The sequence below is a fragment of the Meles meles genome, chromosome 8, assembly GCF_922984935.1.
Source record: "Meles meles chromosome 8, mMelMel3.1 paternal haplotype, whole genome shotgun sequence".
NCBI classification, from domain to species: Eukaryota; Metazoa; Chordata; class Mammalia; order Carnivora; family Mustelidae; genus Meles; species Meles meles.
The window spans coordinates 46,962,084-46,978,639 of record NC_060073.1 but is presented as its reverse complement, the minus strand read 5'-3'; the positions used below and the strand labels follow the sequence as shown (position 1 = coordinate 46,978,639).

The following is a 16,556-nucleotide window of genomic DNA, read 5'->3' as shown; positions in this document are numbered from 1 at the left end:
GATGGTAGTCCTTTAGGGAGGAGAGAGACTAGAAATTTCTCCTTTTCTGGGGACGTGGTCTGAGATGCCCAGGGACAAGGAAAAGGGCAGCCATAGTGAGACTTGTTTGGTTACCTTCTATGTCCTTCAAATGACACAGGCTGGGACAGAGACGAAGGAGTAGTGGGAGTAGGGGGGCACCAAGGACATGAACTTGGCATCATGCATTCTGACACAGGACTGGTCTTCCTCCTGAGTCTCTTCTCTAAGATTTATTATTTCAGAATGCTGTCTGAGCTCAGAGGAGGCATAAATATCTCCTGTCTGGAGTTGGGGGATTGGGTGAAGGCAAAATTAGGTTTTATGGAAGTTTTATGGAGGAGTTAGTCTTGAGCTCAATGCAGAAGGGTTGGCAGGTTTTTTTATTAAAAAGGTTTTTTAATTAAAAAAATTACTGAGAGGAGCCTGAGGAGACATGACAACTAAATATAATGAGGTATCCTGGATGGGATCCTAGAATAGGAGACATTCGGTAAAATCTAAGGAAATTTGAGTAATACGGGCTTCAGTTAATAATAATGTATCCACAGTGGCTCATTATGTGTAACAAATATGCCATACCAATGTAAGCTGTTAATAGTAGAGGAAGCCAGCTACATGGTAAATGGGAAGTGTCTATACTGTCTTTGAAAATTTTCTGGAAATCTAAATCTGTTTTAAAATTAAAGGTTTATTTTTAAAAATTCAATAACTCTTTTTGTAATTACTAAATAAAAATAACAGAAAATTTAGAAAATACAAGAAAGCAAAAAAAATGAAGAGGATGGACTGTGTTTGTTAGTTTTCTTATATGGCAGAGAAATCCACTTAAGTCTGGTGTGTAGTCTTTCTTTTATATTCTGTGTACATATTTCTTTTTCAATGTATATTTTTCTATGTCATTCAATATTCTTGTATTATTCTGTATGTCTATTTCACATTCCATTGAAGAAATGTGCCAGGGTCTATTTAATCAATCCCTTGTGTAATAATGTATAATAATAATAATTTTATTATTGTAAAAAATGCTGAAATAGGGGCACCTGGGTGGCTCAGTGGGTTAAAGCCTCTGCCTTCGGCTCAGGTTGTGGTCCTGGGGTCCTGGGATCAAGCCCCGTATTGGGCTCTCTCAGCAAGAAGCCTGCTTCCTCCTCTCTCTGCCTGCCTCTCTACCTACTCGTAATCTCTGTCTGTCAAATAAATAAAAATCTTTTTAAAATGCTGTAATAATCAGCTTTAGAGCTAAATTTTGTAAAATATGCCTATTTCTTTAGAGGAAGTGTACATGGACACAACCTGGGAACATCTTAATCCAATTTTAATCTAATTGATATAATTATTTTTTATCTTTTCTGAAGTGGGATTGTAGAGTCAAAGAGTCAATGCATATCTAACTTTGCTAGATACAGGCACTGTACCATATTGCATTCCGCCAGCCATGTGTGAGAGTTCTTGTGTTTCCCAGACACGCCACCTGGATATGTTGTCAAATTTCTGGATGACTTAACCCAGGGAGAGATAGAGTGACATAAAAAACAGACACAGAAGCTAAAATATAGGAGAAACAAACAGGAAGAGATGAGGACACACTTCTAACAATCGGAGCTAACGATAGCATAGGCTTCTTTGGAAGTGGTAGGCTCCCTATCACTGGAGGTATTCAAGGAGAGGCCAGATGACCATTCAATAGAATTTGGTGCAGAAGATGTTTGCTACTTGGCATCAGGACTAAGGACGTTCAATGCCTGGAGAAAAACACACAGCTGTATTCATTGATTGCCTCATTTTAGATCCATGAATCCATGAGCCTGAGCCTTAATTGGTTTTGTTTTGTTTTGTTTTTTACTGCAAGGAAATCATATGTCTTTAGTCCATTCACTCTCCAATATACTTCTAGATCATTATTTCACACCTTCTCCTCAAAATCCCAATACCTCCTCCACCATCATGATTCTCAGCCCCTGACCTTGCTTCCTACTTCATTGAGAAAATGACATCAATCAGAAGAGACCCTTCAAAGACTCCACCAAAAGTGCTATACACTGGTATCTGATTCCTGGTCCTCTTCTCCCACTCGTTGCCGTAGATGAACTTTCACTGCTCCTAACTAGAGCCATTTCTTCCATTTGTGCAATAGATCCCATACCTTTCCCATGACTCAAGGGCATTGCTCCAGTTACTCTCCATCTCTGCTCTCATTCTCTCCTACACCCTTCCCTCCCACCCTTGTTTACTCTGCTCCACTTCCCTAGTCTTTTGCTCTTGCTCAAACATTAGATTCATACTTGTCTTAGAGTCTTTGCTTGGACTGTTTCCTTTTCTTGGAAAGCTCTTCTCCCAGATAACCAGCTGAGTAGTAACACATAAACCCCTCACCTCTATTTACATTGATTGGATTTAAAAAAGTGTCTAACTGGGGCGCCTGGATGGCTCAGTAGGTTAAGCCACTGCCTTCAGCTCAGGTCATGATCTCAGGGTCCTGGGATGGAGCCCTGCATTGGGCTCCTTGCTCAATGGGGACCCTGCTTCTCTCTCTGCCTCTGCCTGCCTCTCTGCCTGCTTGTGCTCTCTCTCTGTCAAATAAATAAATAAAGTCTTTAAAAAAATTCATTAAAAAAAAAGAGTCTAACTGCGGGTTCTTCACAAAAAATATCAAAATGTAGGAATATAAGGGGCGCCTGGGTAGCTCAGTGGGTTATGCCGCTGCCTTCGGCTCAGGTCATGATCTCGGGGTCCTGGGATCGAGTCCCGCATTGGGCTCTCTGCTCAGCAGGGAGCCTGCCTCCCTCTCTCTCTCTCTCTCTGCCTGCCTCTCTATCTACTTGTGATCTCTCTCTGTCAAATAAATAAAATAAAAATCTTTTAAAAAAATGTAGGAATATAAAATGGGCAAAGGAAAGAATGCAATTTACCATAAAAAGAGTAATCAAAATAATGGTAATCTAGCTATATTAATTTTGAATAAAACTGGCTTTAAATCAAAAACATCACAGAGATAATGAGATAATATTTATTAATATTAATAAAATATTAAAAATATTTTATAATATTTATTATAAAATAATAAAATCTAACATTTTCTGACAGGTTGTAAGAACTCTAAATGTATATGCTCCTAATAACATAACCTCAGAATGTATAAAGTAGAAATTCACAATTATGGTGAGACATTTTGATACACCTCTCTTATTAGTTATCTCATAGTATGGGAATGCTTTATTTATGTTTCTTTCCCCACTCTTATACTGTGAAGCATCCCACGGTCAGAGACTGCCTTGATCACTTGCATCCCAAGTGACGTGCATAGTGCCAGGTTCAGGGCTGGTCTTCATTTATTGTTTGCTGGACTAAATATCTAGCAATAGTGAGATCATTATGTTCTGAAATGGCACATTCTTTCTTTTGGAATGTTCTTTCTCTTAGAAGGGTCTTAGTCTTCTGGACTAAAACCTGTCCTCTCCCCTCTTTCCAGCATTTCCAATGGGACTTGGGCATGGATGGGTTCTGGAGAATTTCCCTCCAGGAAGAATGGGTGTGTCTGAGGTCAGACTCCTTATTTTTTAAATTAAATTCATTTCTAAAATAGTGTAACAGACACATACTTTCCATTTTACTTTAAATCCTAAGAAAGCTTATCATTTGAGGGACGCCTGGGTGGCTCAGTGGGTTAAAGCCTCTGCCCTGCATGGGGGGGTGTCTCTGCTCAGCAGGGAACCTGCTTCCTTCCCCCCCCTTCCTGCCTCTCTGCCTGCTTGTGATCTCTGTCTGTCAAATAAATAAATAAAATCTTTAAAAAAGAAATAAAAATTTAAAAAAAGAAAGTTTATCATTTGAAATATGTACTTGGGGGGGAAGTATGGAGTTGCATATTTAAAATATTTTCTTGGAGAAATAGACAGAATGACCTGGGTTTATAACCAAACCCAAGTTCATCTCCCTGATGCACAAAAAGATGATCACTGGGGCATCAAGTATGCAGCAAAGAAAGGGTTTATTTGATTGGCAGCCAAATGAGGAGATGGGAGTGCAATCCTCAAATCTGCTTCTCCCCCGGAGAGTCGGGGAAATTTAAATGCAAATGAAAAGATCTAGGTAAAAAGTTGCAGGTGAGCTTGTTAGTCTGAAACTGTGATCAGGTAGTCCCATTAACCCTTTGGTTGCTGGTTTCAATCTCCACTGTCCTTCGATCATTCCTCATTCTTGAGAGAATTGGGATGATGACCATTCTAGTTACTTCTTGTTGAGATGGGGTGAAGATTGGAGTCAGAGGAATGGAAAATGTCTGCATGACTTTAGAAATATTCTTAGCTCCAGGATGAAACCCAACCATCTGCATGACCAAGATTTTTGTACTTTGGTCCTTAGTTTTTCTACTATTTTTTATCTAGGGCCTTAGCAGGGATTTGTTGTAACCAAATAGGGTGTGTTTGAGGCCAGACCTTTTAAACCAAAGGTGGGTATTAATTGCAGGAAATTTAAAGTAGATTGGTTGGGGGTTTTTTTTCCCCCCTACAAAGTCCTAGGCAGGGTATGATTTCTATTAGAAGGGTTCTTTCTGGCTAATTATCCATTCATCCTCAATAATGTATCTGGAGGTTGGCATTAAGGCTTTTCAATTATTCAAATTGTCCAAGTTTTCATTTACTGGTGAAATTTTTCTGGAAGGTCTTGTGGCAGCTGTTGCTTGTGCTTGATCCATAGCTAAAGTTCTTGCCTCTGTCTTTGGCAAACTCTTAGCCAAAAGCTGTAAATCTGTGTCTATCAAGACCATTATGGGAATTTAGTGGCTTCCTGGACAGTGTAGTGCTTCTATAGAAAGATTTAAATGAGAAGGAAGATGTGGGGATTGAGAGCATTTGTAGATCATGGTTATTTTCTGGGTCTGGTTATTTTCCATTTGCACTGTGCACTCTCCTCCACAGCTTCTTCAACTTTTCTTGGTCTGTGTCCTGAGGAGCTGGTCCTCAGATCACACCACCAAGCCTCTCTGGTTGGATTCTGTCAATGGAGGCACTGGCTGGAGATCAGAAAAAGGAGAAGAGGGAGGTTAGGGAATACCTTCCTTGCTTGTTGCTATGGTTTTGAGATGATCTCTTTCATGGATGCATAGCCTCTTCCAAGGTTTCACTGGAACACCTGTGAGCTATTTTCCCTCTATTTCTCTAGGCTTAGAACATCCCCACTTGTCAGTACCTGGGTGCCTCACAGCAGGTGTTCTACTCTTAACCCTGACATAAACAGCCTTTCATTAAATTGTCTTCCATATCCCATCTGAGTAGATTTCTTTTCCTGCTGGGACCTGCCTAGGCTGTGAAAATAAACAGAATATACATTCTGCCAAATGATAACCTTTTTCCTTAGTTCATGGCCTCAGAGTCCTTGTCAGATACACCTGGGAGGACTCTTAGACCAGATCTCAGATGCTATAGACTTGGCAACCCAGTGAAAGAAAGACATTGAGTTATGGTCACAGAGGGAAAAGATAAGCCTAAGATCCTTATCTCCTGTGCTGTGTTCTTCCCACCAACTCCTGGACCTTCTCTTGATGCTGTATTCACCAAGGAGACATGGGGAGGATGTATAAATTAGTACTTTTTAACTTGTAAGCAAAAGAAAAAAAAACTCAAGCCAGCTTGGAAAAATTAAAAAAAAAAAAGTGTCATCTCATGGAACTTCCAGGACAGGGAAGCTTTTAAGTCTCATAAACCATGGATGCAAATGCTCTTCTCAGGGAAAATTTTTGGAAACCCAAGTCTTCTTCCTTTCAGGGGCTGGGTGTCTGTCTGACTCCATTTATATTTTCAGCATCTGGTTCCTGGGTGACTCCGCCACTTCTCTGCTCTGTTACATGGGGTTCTACCATGCTTGAACCATTCCACAGAAGTTTCTGGTGTTTCTAATATGTGACAGGCACTGCACAGATAAGGCCTCTGTTCTTGTGGAGCAGAAGGTGAGAGAGGCAATAATCAAGCAAGTAAATAAACAAGGAAATTTCAGAGAGTGATAAGTGATATTAACAGGAGAATGTCAGGGGAAGGGTCTTTTCGTTTGGGTGGTCAGGGAAGACCTCTCTCAGGAATATGACATGATCTGAGACCCTAATAGAGAGAAGAATCGTGTAGAGTTTTGTGAGCCAGAGTAAAGGGTCTAGAACTTTTATTCTAAGTGCAAAAATAAGAAGCTGTTGAAGACTTAGGTTGGTGGAGAATGTGATCTCATTTATATTGTTAGAGGATGACTCTGACTGCTTTGTGATTAGTGGAGTCTAGGCGGTTATGGATTCAACATGGAAGTAGAACAGATAGGATGGACTGACTAGCTGGATGTTAGGAGAGGGGGATGATGAGTTAAGAAGAATTGAAAGATGACTTTTATTTTGTTTTTTATTTGATTTATTTGTTTTTGATCAGCTGGGTAGAGGTAGTGCCATTTAATGACTTGCCTTAATTCCAAGTCACAACCAGTTCCAGAGCCTTCCACTCTCTGGGAGGGGAAAGTTCTTTCCACCTTGACCACCTCTATTCACAGACCCTGTTCCATCTGAGAATCTGGGCCGTGTTCTTCCAGGGCTGGGGGCAAAGTTCTTCAGAACAGCTTGGGCCACACAGTGCCCCACTTGGGACATCCCCCAACCATAGTGAGGCAGGGTCCCAACCATTTCCCTTCTGCCCTTAGATGCCCCTTCTGCTCCTTCCAATTCCCATTTAGGACACCTCTCAGCTCTTATCTCCAAACTCAGATCTAGAGTTACTGAGTTCTGGCTTGTGTAATTGCTCTCCCTAGCTTCATTTCAAATGTCTGGTTTTCAACTCTAGCCTGGCCATGATTGTCATTCCTAATTTGCTTTTCCCCTGCTTCCCAGGGGAGCTGGCTGTTCCTTCCTTGACTCTTCAGGGAAGAGTCCCTGTCCCTATTTTGGCCTCCCACTATAGAAAAGGACCCTCCCGGCTCTCCTTTCCATACCCATCTGAGCTAGCCCCCACTATCTGTCTCAGCAGCAGGTATCCTTCCTCCTGCCCTGGGTGAACCTCGGCACCTGTGTTCTTGTGTTGTACCTTGTGAAGACTGTAGGGTCTAACTGTCAGACCTGGGTTTGAGTCTTTGATCTTCTACTCCCTGGCTGTGTGATCTTGGTAGAGCTACTTCATCTTTCTTAGTCCGTGTTTCCTCATCTCTACAGTGGGAATAGTAATAACGATATCATTAGATCATGATGAGACATAAACTAGGTAAACCATGATACACAGAAAGAAGTCAATTTCTGTTCATACCATAGTGACTCTTTTTATTATCACTTTGTCCCTCTTTCCAAGACCTCACATTTTTTTTTCTTTTTTTTGCATGTGGCCCAATGTGGGGCTTGAACTCACTACCCTGAGATCAAGACTTAAGCTAAGTCGGACACTCAAAAGACTGAGCCATCCAGGTGCCCCAAGACCTCACTTTTTAAATTACCCTCAAATCTCATCTTCTTCCTGAACCTGAGAGCACAAAAAGCAGAGAAAATAGTGTACTCACACTGGAGAGGCTGAAGCAGCTTCTAAAGCCAGGTCCTTGGCAGGCCTCTTTCTGGAAGGATTCCTGAAGCTGTCCCCAGGCCAGCCAGAGCAAGCTTCTGTGAATTCAGAGGGTCAGGCAATGTCCACTGAGTCACTCCCTCAATCAGACACCAAGACAGTGACGGGAAATTTCTCTGCTGTATCTCTGATGAGATTGTCCTGCTCTTTTTGGAAAGATGTTGGCCCCTTATACTTTGAAAAGAGGGCCTCTCTCTTAGCTCAAGATGCATGGCTATAGCTCTGATACCCCAAATTCCCAGGAGCATGGGGTTAAGGAGGCTGGCCAGGAGGGAGTGTGACTGGCCACATAGCCGGCTCTGGTCTTGGCACCAGGATGACCTTTCCTCTGGAGCCAAACAGCCTTTGATTCATTGTCAGGGAGACAGAAACGACAGCCCCTCTGACTAGAATGGCAGTCTTTTAAGTTTAGAGGGCATCGGTATCACCTGGAAGGTTTGTAAAGCCATAGTTTTTTGGACCCAGAGTTTTCATTCAGCAATTCTGAGGGAAGACCTGAGAATTTGCATTTCCTATACAAGCCCAAGGTCACTGATGCTGTTGGTTGGGATCATCTTGCAAAAACCACTGCCCTGGGGAATTGCTTATTTCCATGTTCACTCATTCTTTTGCAGCTTGGACATAGGGGCAAGACAAAGGGGTGGGGATCCTGGATTCTTCCTTCTATTAACTTGCTCCATGGCTGTATTTCTGGAGGTGGTTTTGGTTTGGAAAAGTGGAAAATAGCTTTTTACTTTAAGGCAGGGAATTTGTGGGGAGGATCTCTAAATTCAATGAAGAAATGAACAATTCAGGCTTGGGAAAGGCAGGGCGGCCCTGCAGCCCTCCGTGCCTGGAATTCATGGGTCTGCTGTCCAGGGCACTCCAATCCAGTGATCTGGACATGAATAACCTCTAGTCCAGCCGATTCAAATTCCAGATGCTGATAAGAGGTGATATGATTGATCCACAAAGGAGATCTTCCTGTCTTGTCTCACTTAACCAACAAACCACCACAGGTGTGCGGTGAAAAGGCCACAGGAAAAGGTCTAGAAAATGGGCAGGGCTGCCCCAAGCCCCCACTGCCCTGAGCTGAGCAGCCGTGACCCCACAAGGGACCTACCACAGTGACGGTGACCAAGATTCTTCCCTTCATCGGGTGTCAGTTTCTCGATCTGTAAAATGATGGGTTTGGTTAGAACCTCATTCCTAGATCAGTGTTTCTTTCTCAAAATGGGCCTGCATCACAAATCCTTGGGATCCTTGAGAATAGAGACCCACATGCTTCATGGTGTACTAGTAAAGGGCCCACAAAAGAATTTCAAACAAAACAAACAAACAAATTTCAAACAAAACAAAGCAAAACATAGTGTAACAAAATAAAACACGCCAATTGGTAATGTTTGCCCAGTTTCTGTGATGTAAACAAACATTCCCACCCTGGCCAGTTTCAAGCTAGCAAAGTGAAAGTCACTGAACAGGGAGTTGGAAAGAGAGGTGCCCCTGTGGCCCCAACGTATCACTGGCCAACAAAATCAGGATCTCTGAAGGAACCCTGGGCATCTGCATTTCCCCTCACCCAGGTGATTTGGTGGATAATACAATTTCAGGACCCCTGCACTTAGAGATCTCTGAGGACCTTCCTGGCCCTAACACTGCCTCATTCTAATTATATCACAAATTCTCATACTGACTCTGGAAGTTGGAGCAAGTTTTCTCTTTTGAGAGCATTGCAGAAGATCCTGGAGAGATCGGTGGGCCAAGTGAGTCAATGGTGTGCCTGCAGCAGCCGGTCTGGGACTCGGGGGCAAGATTCAGCTCTTCCTATTCTCCCAGAGTGCCCTATCGTGCAATCACACCCAGAGGCAGGGCACTGCCTTGGCGTGCATGCCTCAGGGATGGAGGCAGGGGTTACAGGACGTGAGGGGACAACCGTGGGTCCTGGGACCCTTTCCCAGTTCTCGTCTCTCTGGGTGCCTTGACCTTCCTGCCATCAGCACGACCTCGTGATCTGATATCTCCAGCCCCAGACCCCAGAGCCTGCTTGGTTGGCAGTTATTTCTGTGCAGGTCCCTCAAGCTGATAACCTTCTCTGAGCAGTTGGAGTACAGAGTGGAGGATGTTGTCTCTCACTGGAAAGTGCCAAGGCAGAGGGGCCATCACGGAGCCCCCAAGAGACATAGTAGTAACGTAGTAATGGATAGCAGGGCCTGCACAGAGGCTGGGGAGATGGAGGTTGGGGAGGGGAGAGTGGAAATGACCCCTGGGATGTGAATTCTTTTTTTAGGGACCTTGCAGAAGGATCCATTTGCACCTAACTTCGGTTAGGTTACCCATTTACTTTTGAGCTGGAGTAACCTCTGACTTTCTCTTATTCTATAAAGCAGGAGTTCTCATAGCCTGACGCCCAAATGGGGAGCATCTGAGAACCTTTTAGAAAGGCGAATTTGCAGACTCAGAATGTCTCCACCTCTTAGATCCCTTGCCTGACAATGTGATGCCAGGTTCATTTGTGGAGGTTTAGCATTCATCTCCCCTAAAACCCTTTTCTAATCCAGATGCTCCGTGGGGCTGCCCTGCTGAGCTGTCCTCAGACCACAGAGGGGATGGGCTTGTGACAGCACACATCAGGGATTCTGGATGGCGATGGAGGCCATGAGAAACCACAAGAGCCAATGGATATAAGCCCATGACAGACCTTCCTGGGTGGTCTCTGGTGGGGCTGCTTGGGAGGAGACCCAGAGCCAGGACAGCCTATGTTTTGGGGCTGTCCAGCTTAGCATGGAAGCTTCAAGCAGTGGACAAGTTCTTGGATGCTAAACTCTTCTGTCCTTCTGCAGGCCTGTTCTCTTATCTCCCTGGGCTCTGGACTTGGCTACTTGTCCTACATCATGGCCCTGCCCTGTCTTCTGCTCCATTCCGCCTCCCACCAAAGTCTTGCCATGTCTGTAATGTAGCTCCAGTTCCCTTGGGCAACATGTGGTCTGTTCTGCCTGATGCTCTCGTGCTGTACCCGGTCTCTGGGGCTCATCCACCCTCCTCTGGCCCTGGTAGCCGGGAGCCCTCCTAGGCCAGGTCCTCCACAGTGCCCAGAGTCTCTAAGGTGCTCCCCACGATCCCTTCAGGAAAGGACATATGGGTCTTCTTCCACTGACCTTGGAGTGGATGCTGGGCAAACCAGATTCAACACCAAGTTGGGGGGCTGACTGCTGACCTGGATGGGTAAACTGTAAACCTGAAATCTTCCCTCCACTTAGCTCTGAACTTGTCCTTCCTAAAGCAATTTGTGAAGCTGGTGGAGCTGGAAAGGAAGAAGAGCGTGGAGTTAGGCTATGGGGGACCTTTGCCTAAGGCAGTTCTGGACAATTCCTGAGGCTTCTTTTGGTAGAAGAAACTATGGTTGTGCCTCTGTGTGTGTGTGCGCATGTGTGCATGCACGTATCTCCTTACCAGTATGTCTCCATGCTCATCAATGCAGGTTCCTGTGCAAATATCTCTGTAAAGTCTCCTTGCAGCTCGCAAGCTGTGAGGCCCCAGGCAGGTGACTTAAACCATTTGACCTCCATTTTCCCTGTCTGTATAATGGGATAATAGTAACTTCCATGAAAAATGACCGCAGTGGCAAAATGAAATGCACATAAGACCCTACCATAGTTCTTAGTACTCACTTGTTAGACTATTGCTACTAAATGCCTTATGCAAATGACTTAGCCTCCCTGTGCCTCAGTTTCCTCATGTGTACATTGCTGATAATAGCAGAACCCAGTGTTGTTGTGGGGATCAGAGAAGTTGCTATCTGCAAAGTCTTTAGCACCATGCCCTATTAGTGATTAGCACGTCTATTATCTTTCTGTGTACGGTTGTATCTGGGTGAGAATCTCTGAATTTGTGAATGTCTCTGGGTAAGTCCTCTGCTCGTGTGTGTATACACATATGCGCATATGATGTATCTATGTTTATATGGCCAGGCAGGCCTCTTGTCTCTGGGTGGAGCTTGCTGTTGGCCCAAACCTGGACGCCATAAGCCAGCCAGGCCGGCGCTAGGGATGGAATTTCCATTAAGAATTAAACAGGACAGCACTGGGAAGCCAGGCAGACAGAGGGGAGGGGGCCGAGGGGGATGATGTTCCAGCTCTGAGCTCCCTTGGACAGCCTCAACTCTGAACTGCCTTGGAGAAGGCCTCTGCCACCTTTGCCTTGAGTTGCAGGCCTTGCTGGAGCCATGGCCCAGAAGGATGGGCAAGGAGAGAGGAGTTGCCCGCAGGGGCCTTTGTAGGGAGATCTGGAGTTGTTGTAGCCAGGACCGGAGCCATGAGACGTCCTCCTGGGAATGGAGAGGCGGCCAGCGAGGGTAGAGGCAGCTGGGGCCTATGGGGCCGACAGGAGGCCAGGAGGCTGAACTGTGCCGTATGTATCTGGGAAAGTGTGTGTGTGTGTGTGTGTGTGTGTGTCGGGGAATGCAGGGTGGGAGACATTCATACAAGTGCCCTAAAGGAACCTTTAGCAAACCATGTCTGTTCCTCTCTTGCTCTGAAACTCAGGCACAAAATTTGGTCCTGGAAATAAAAGATTTCTGAGGCTTTTGCCAGTATTTATCCTGTTTATGATCTAACCTCATCCTATTACTTGCATACTAAAAAATATCTTGGCTTTGCAGGTACTTTTACATTCCTGATCTCATCTCTTACTTTTAACACCCTCTGAGCTAGGCAGAATTATTATGATTCCCATTGTAAATACGGGAAAACAGAGTCGTAGAGAGGTTAAGTGACTTGTCTAAGGACACACAGCTAGAAAGCAGGAGATGCAGGATGCAAAGTCAGATGTCTTTGAGGATCAAGTCCAGACTATTTTTATTATACACCCATCTACCAGGAACAGACTCAGAGAAGATTCTGCAAACCATGCCCATTGGAGGAAGGCCGTGGCCCCAGAGTCAATGTCCAGCCATGTAGGGTGGCTGGGGCCCCAGTTCTGTTCCCAGGCCCTGAGATAGACGTGATTGAGATAGGAACTGAAGCTCTCAAGGGGACTGGGGGTGGAATCAGGCTCCCCTGGAGAGATGGAAGCTGCCGGTGAAGCTGGCTCATCAGAATGACTCCGGCACCCAGAGCTGGGGTTCCCAGAGAGCTGATACAGTTGAGTTAATGGCAGAAGCTGCAAGGTGTCCAGGGTCAGGGTGCCTTTGTCGTTGTTACCCCAGGCCTGGAAAAGGGGACAAGGGTATTGGCATCAAGGAAGAGGAGGCTGAGTTGGGACCTGGGAGCAGTCCTTCTGGTGTGGAGATGGAGGTGGCCTTCTTCCCTCTGAATGCCTAATGTGAGCATATTGATATGGTTTACACATGCGGGATTTAGGTTAGATGCCAAGGAGAACTTCCTGCCAACTAGAGGGTGTGAGCTTAGGAACGGGGTCCCTAAGGAGGCCAGGGGCTGACTTACCTTGGTGATCTCCCAGAGTGGGTAGAGGCCCTTCAGGCCCCACTGGATTCCGGGCAGGGTGGAGGGACTTGGGCGGAATGACCTTGCAACTTCCTTCGAATTCAGGAATGCAACATTCCTGAGCTTTTTGGGTAGGAATCAGCCTTCTTTTCTAGACTTAGCCATCTGACACAAAGACATCCAGAGGGGAAGTCTGATGTGCCCCAAGTTAGAAGGAGTCTCAACAAACACGTCTGTGGGTTTTGGCAGGTCGGTGGTCTGGAGGTCGGTGATCTTATATGGGTGACTTAGCTTCCAAAGGGAAGCACCTGTGGTCAACAAACCCAGGCGCATTCCAGGCTTTTGGGGACTGCTCAAAAGTTTGGCGGCTCCTTCCGCAGAGCCTGTGAACCGCACCCAAACCCCTCCTAGTTTTGTTTCAGCTCCAAGAGAAGCGCTTGCCTCTCCTTCCCTTCCCCTCTCCAGACGTTGGCCTACGGGACACACGTGGGCACCCCTGCCTCGTGGGCTCCCGGGTGCTTCCCAGCCCTGACTCCTGCCGGGTCCCGGGGTGAGCCAGGCTCTAATTCAGCCTGACCGCGTCCCCATTCCGGCGCTCCCCACAGACCAGAGAGCGCCGTCGCCACTGCCGGGGTACCAAAATAGCTTCGAGGCCGGGCGGAGACTCCGGGCGGCTGTGGCTGACACGGGACGGAGGCTTGGCAGGGGGAGCGCTGTCGTGGAAGGTCCTGCGGCCGCTGGGGAGTGGGCGGGCTGGGGCCAAGCGGGGCGGGGGCACGGGACGGCGGGCGGCCCCTCGGCTGGCCCGGCCTCTGGAGCCCCAGCTGTGTCCTGCCACCGCTGGCCTCCGCGCGCGCACCCGGCTCTCCGCCCTCTCCCTCCAGGTGAGTAGCCCCCCTGGGCCGGCTGACTGGGGCCCTACCAGGTGGGCTGGCCTAGTAGGGGGCGCAGCGTGCTCGAGACTCTTTGGACAGTAGGTGTAGAAGTGGCAGTGGGCAGTGGGCAGTGGGAGGGAGTGCCTGGATGGATATGTTAGCCTGTGGAACTTTCTAGCATGTGTCCCAGGGTAGGAGTATGAGTTCTGAGAGAGTATGTCCCTGGGGGGGGCGGGGGGAGGACATGTAGGTGGGCCTGGAGAGTGCCCACAGGTGGCATGGGTGTCTCTTTCCCGGACTTATATTCGTGTGTGGGGTAGGAAGGCTGAGCTGAGAGAGGTGAGCTGAGAGAGGGCACCCGTGGGGACAGTTGGCTGTGTGTGAGTGAGCCCATGAAGACAGAATAAGTATAAAGAATGTTATCTGAACTCCGACTTTCTAGGGTGACCAAACTTGTCCCCAGCTGGGGTGCCTTCTCTGTGGGTCACTTTGGCAGCTTTGGCTTCTCAGGGCTGTGAGCAGGGAGGGAGCTCAGTGTCTTCCCCCGACACTGGCGTAGATGGGGCTCTGAGGGACCCCAGCGGCCTGGCCAGGGTGAGGAGACAGCTCGGGGTACACACCGTCACGACAGAAGGGGCGGGAGGACAGTGAGAGGGGATGGGCAGACCACACAGTTGTGCACACTCACAAACACTGAGAGGGCACTCACACCCACACACTCACAGCTGCTCGTGTACATACACTCCTACACACGCACACTAGCCTTGCACGCACTTCCAGTCAGGACATCCATGCAGACACTCACGCACTTCCAATACGTACACCTGTGGACAGTGACATGTATGCAACACACGTAGAATGTGTATATGCATAGATATGCCCCCTGGCGTAATGTACTCTCAGCCTCCAGGTCCCCTTTTGGGGTCCCCTTTAACCTACATGTAGCACCTTGGACAATGAGTCCAAGAAGCTGGCCACAGTAGGGATGATCTTAAGTTAGGGACTTTGGCTCTGGGTTCAGGGAAGGTGGTAACACAGTGCCTTTGGGGTTTCCCATTTGGTCTAGAACTGAGGCTGCCCATGTAGCCTGGGGCGTAAGGGTCTGGCCTTAGAAACAGCTTTTACCCTCTTAGAAATGAAAAGGCCAGGCTTGCAGGCTGAGGCAGAGCACGGCACCTGTAATTTGTCCTAGGCTCTAGTTTGCACTCTGGATTCTCCCCGCTGTAGAAAAACCATGAGTCTTCTGTGGGCTGGGGCCGCAGTCATTTGACAGAGAGGGACAGTGAGTTGAGCTGGGCTGATTCTTTGTCTTTGGGTTTAATCAGTCCTGTTTTGAGTCTCCCATCTCAGCTAGGCTGGAAGGGCTGCCTTTGGCTTTGCTCCTCTCCCTTCCCCCAGTGGTTATTGCTTCTCTCGACAGAATCTTTTTCTCCCTGATCTCCTTCCTCTGGGGACCACTGGGGACACCCTAAGCAGTGGGGACACACTAAACAGTGCTTGGAAGGGTAGGTGACCCAAAATCAGGTTGTTGTTGTTGTTGTTATTATTATGGCTTCTAGACCTTTTCCATCCAGGTCATTCTCCTCTGGACAGGCTTCAGTGCAGTGCCCAGGCTCATGTGCTCCCTTCAGTGGGGAAGTTAGAAAGATGACATTGACTTACTCTTACTTAGTGTTTATGGTTTAGTCCAAGGAGTGCCTGAGCTCTCACCCCACCAAGTCTCCTTGTATGCGGGGAGAGATGATCTTCAGCCATTTGCTGAGTGGGGTGCAGGGATCTATTCTCCCCTGCCCTGGTCCTCAGCCTGACCCCTAGGGATGGTTCAATAAGGCAAGCTGAGGTCAGCCTGGCAGGCTTCTTGCAGAGGAAGGAAGTCTGCATACTTTCCCCAGCCTTACCCTGGTGGTGCCAGCCACCTTAGGACTCGAGACAAGACTGGAAAACTGGAGGACTCGTAGTGACTCAGTCCTGATCTATTTCCTCCCCCCCCCCTTAATCAAATACATATACCTGCTAGTTAGAACTTCAGAACAACAATGTGGAGCATCAGGGCAACCCCACTAAGTTCACATAGTTCCAGTTTAGAGAGGAGAAATCAGACAACAGAATAGTAGTAATAATCACATGCGGAATAATGGTAATAGAAACATATGGACTGAATCTTTAAATCTGCTTTATTTCACTTACTTTTCACAACAACTTTCTTAGGTTCATAGTTCCATTTTTTTTCCTGATAAGGAAACTGAGGCAGAGCGTGGTCAAGGGATTTCTATAGGTCTCCGTGACTCTTGAGCACATTACCGAACCTGTGGGTTTCTCTTCCTACTCTAGCTACCAGGAGGCTCTTAGTCTGTCATATTGCTCCAGCCTAGTAATTGCGTTCATTGGAAATCTGGCTTGACTTCTAATTTCTGCTTTAACAACTACATAGTACTACATAGTACACACATCTTTAAATGTAAACTCCCACATCCTTTGTAGAAAGAGATCAGAATAAATAAATGAACAACCAGCAATTAAGCCTTTTACTTGCCTGTGAGGATGGGAAGCGTGTTGCCTGGATTTGGGGGGAACAGCTCCAATTTCAAATATTTCACATGGTTTCTAAGCCATGTCTCAATTTTGGCTTCTGTATCTTTGGCCTTGGATTCATGACTATGTCTTGG

The 16,556-nt window shown here is 46.8% G+C and overlaps 1 protein-coding gene across 3 annotated transcripts in view; it reads left to right on the top strand.

Moving 5' to 3' along the window:
• Positions 1-11,708: 11,708 nt before the first annotated feature.
• The window catches only part of INSC (INSC spindle orientation adaptor protein), a 126,738-nt gene continuing 121,890 nt past the window's right edge, over positions 11,709-16,556 (top strand). The window contains exon 1 of one of the 3 annotated variants that reach the window (XM_046014273.1): positions 11,709-11,981. In XM_046014273.1, coding sequence (XP_045870229.1) covers positions 11,886-11,981 — 96 coding nt within the window. In that variant the 5' untranslated portion in view covers positions 11,709-11,885. Of the gene's footprint in view, positions 11,982-13,682; positions 13,900-16,556 lie in introns of those variants that run through there. The other 2 variants (XM_046014276.1, XM_046014274.1) reach the window with 2 other exon arrangements.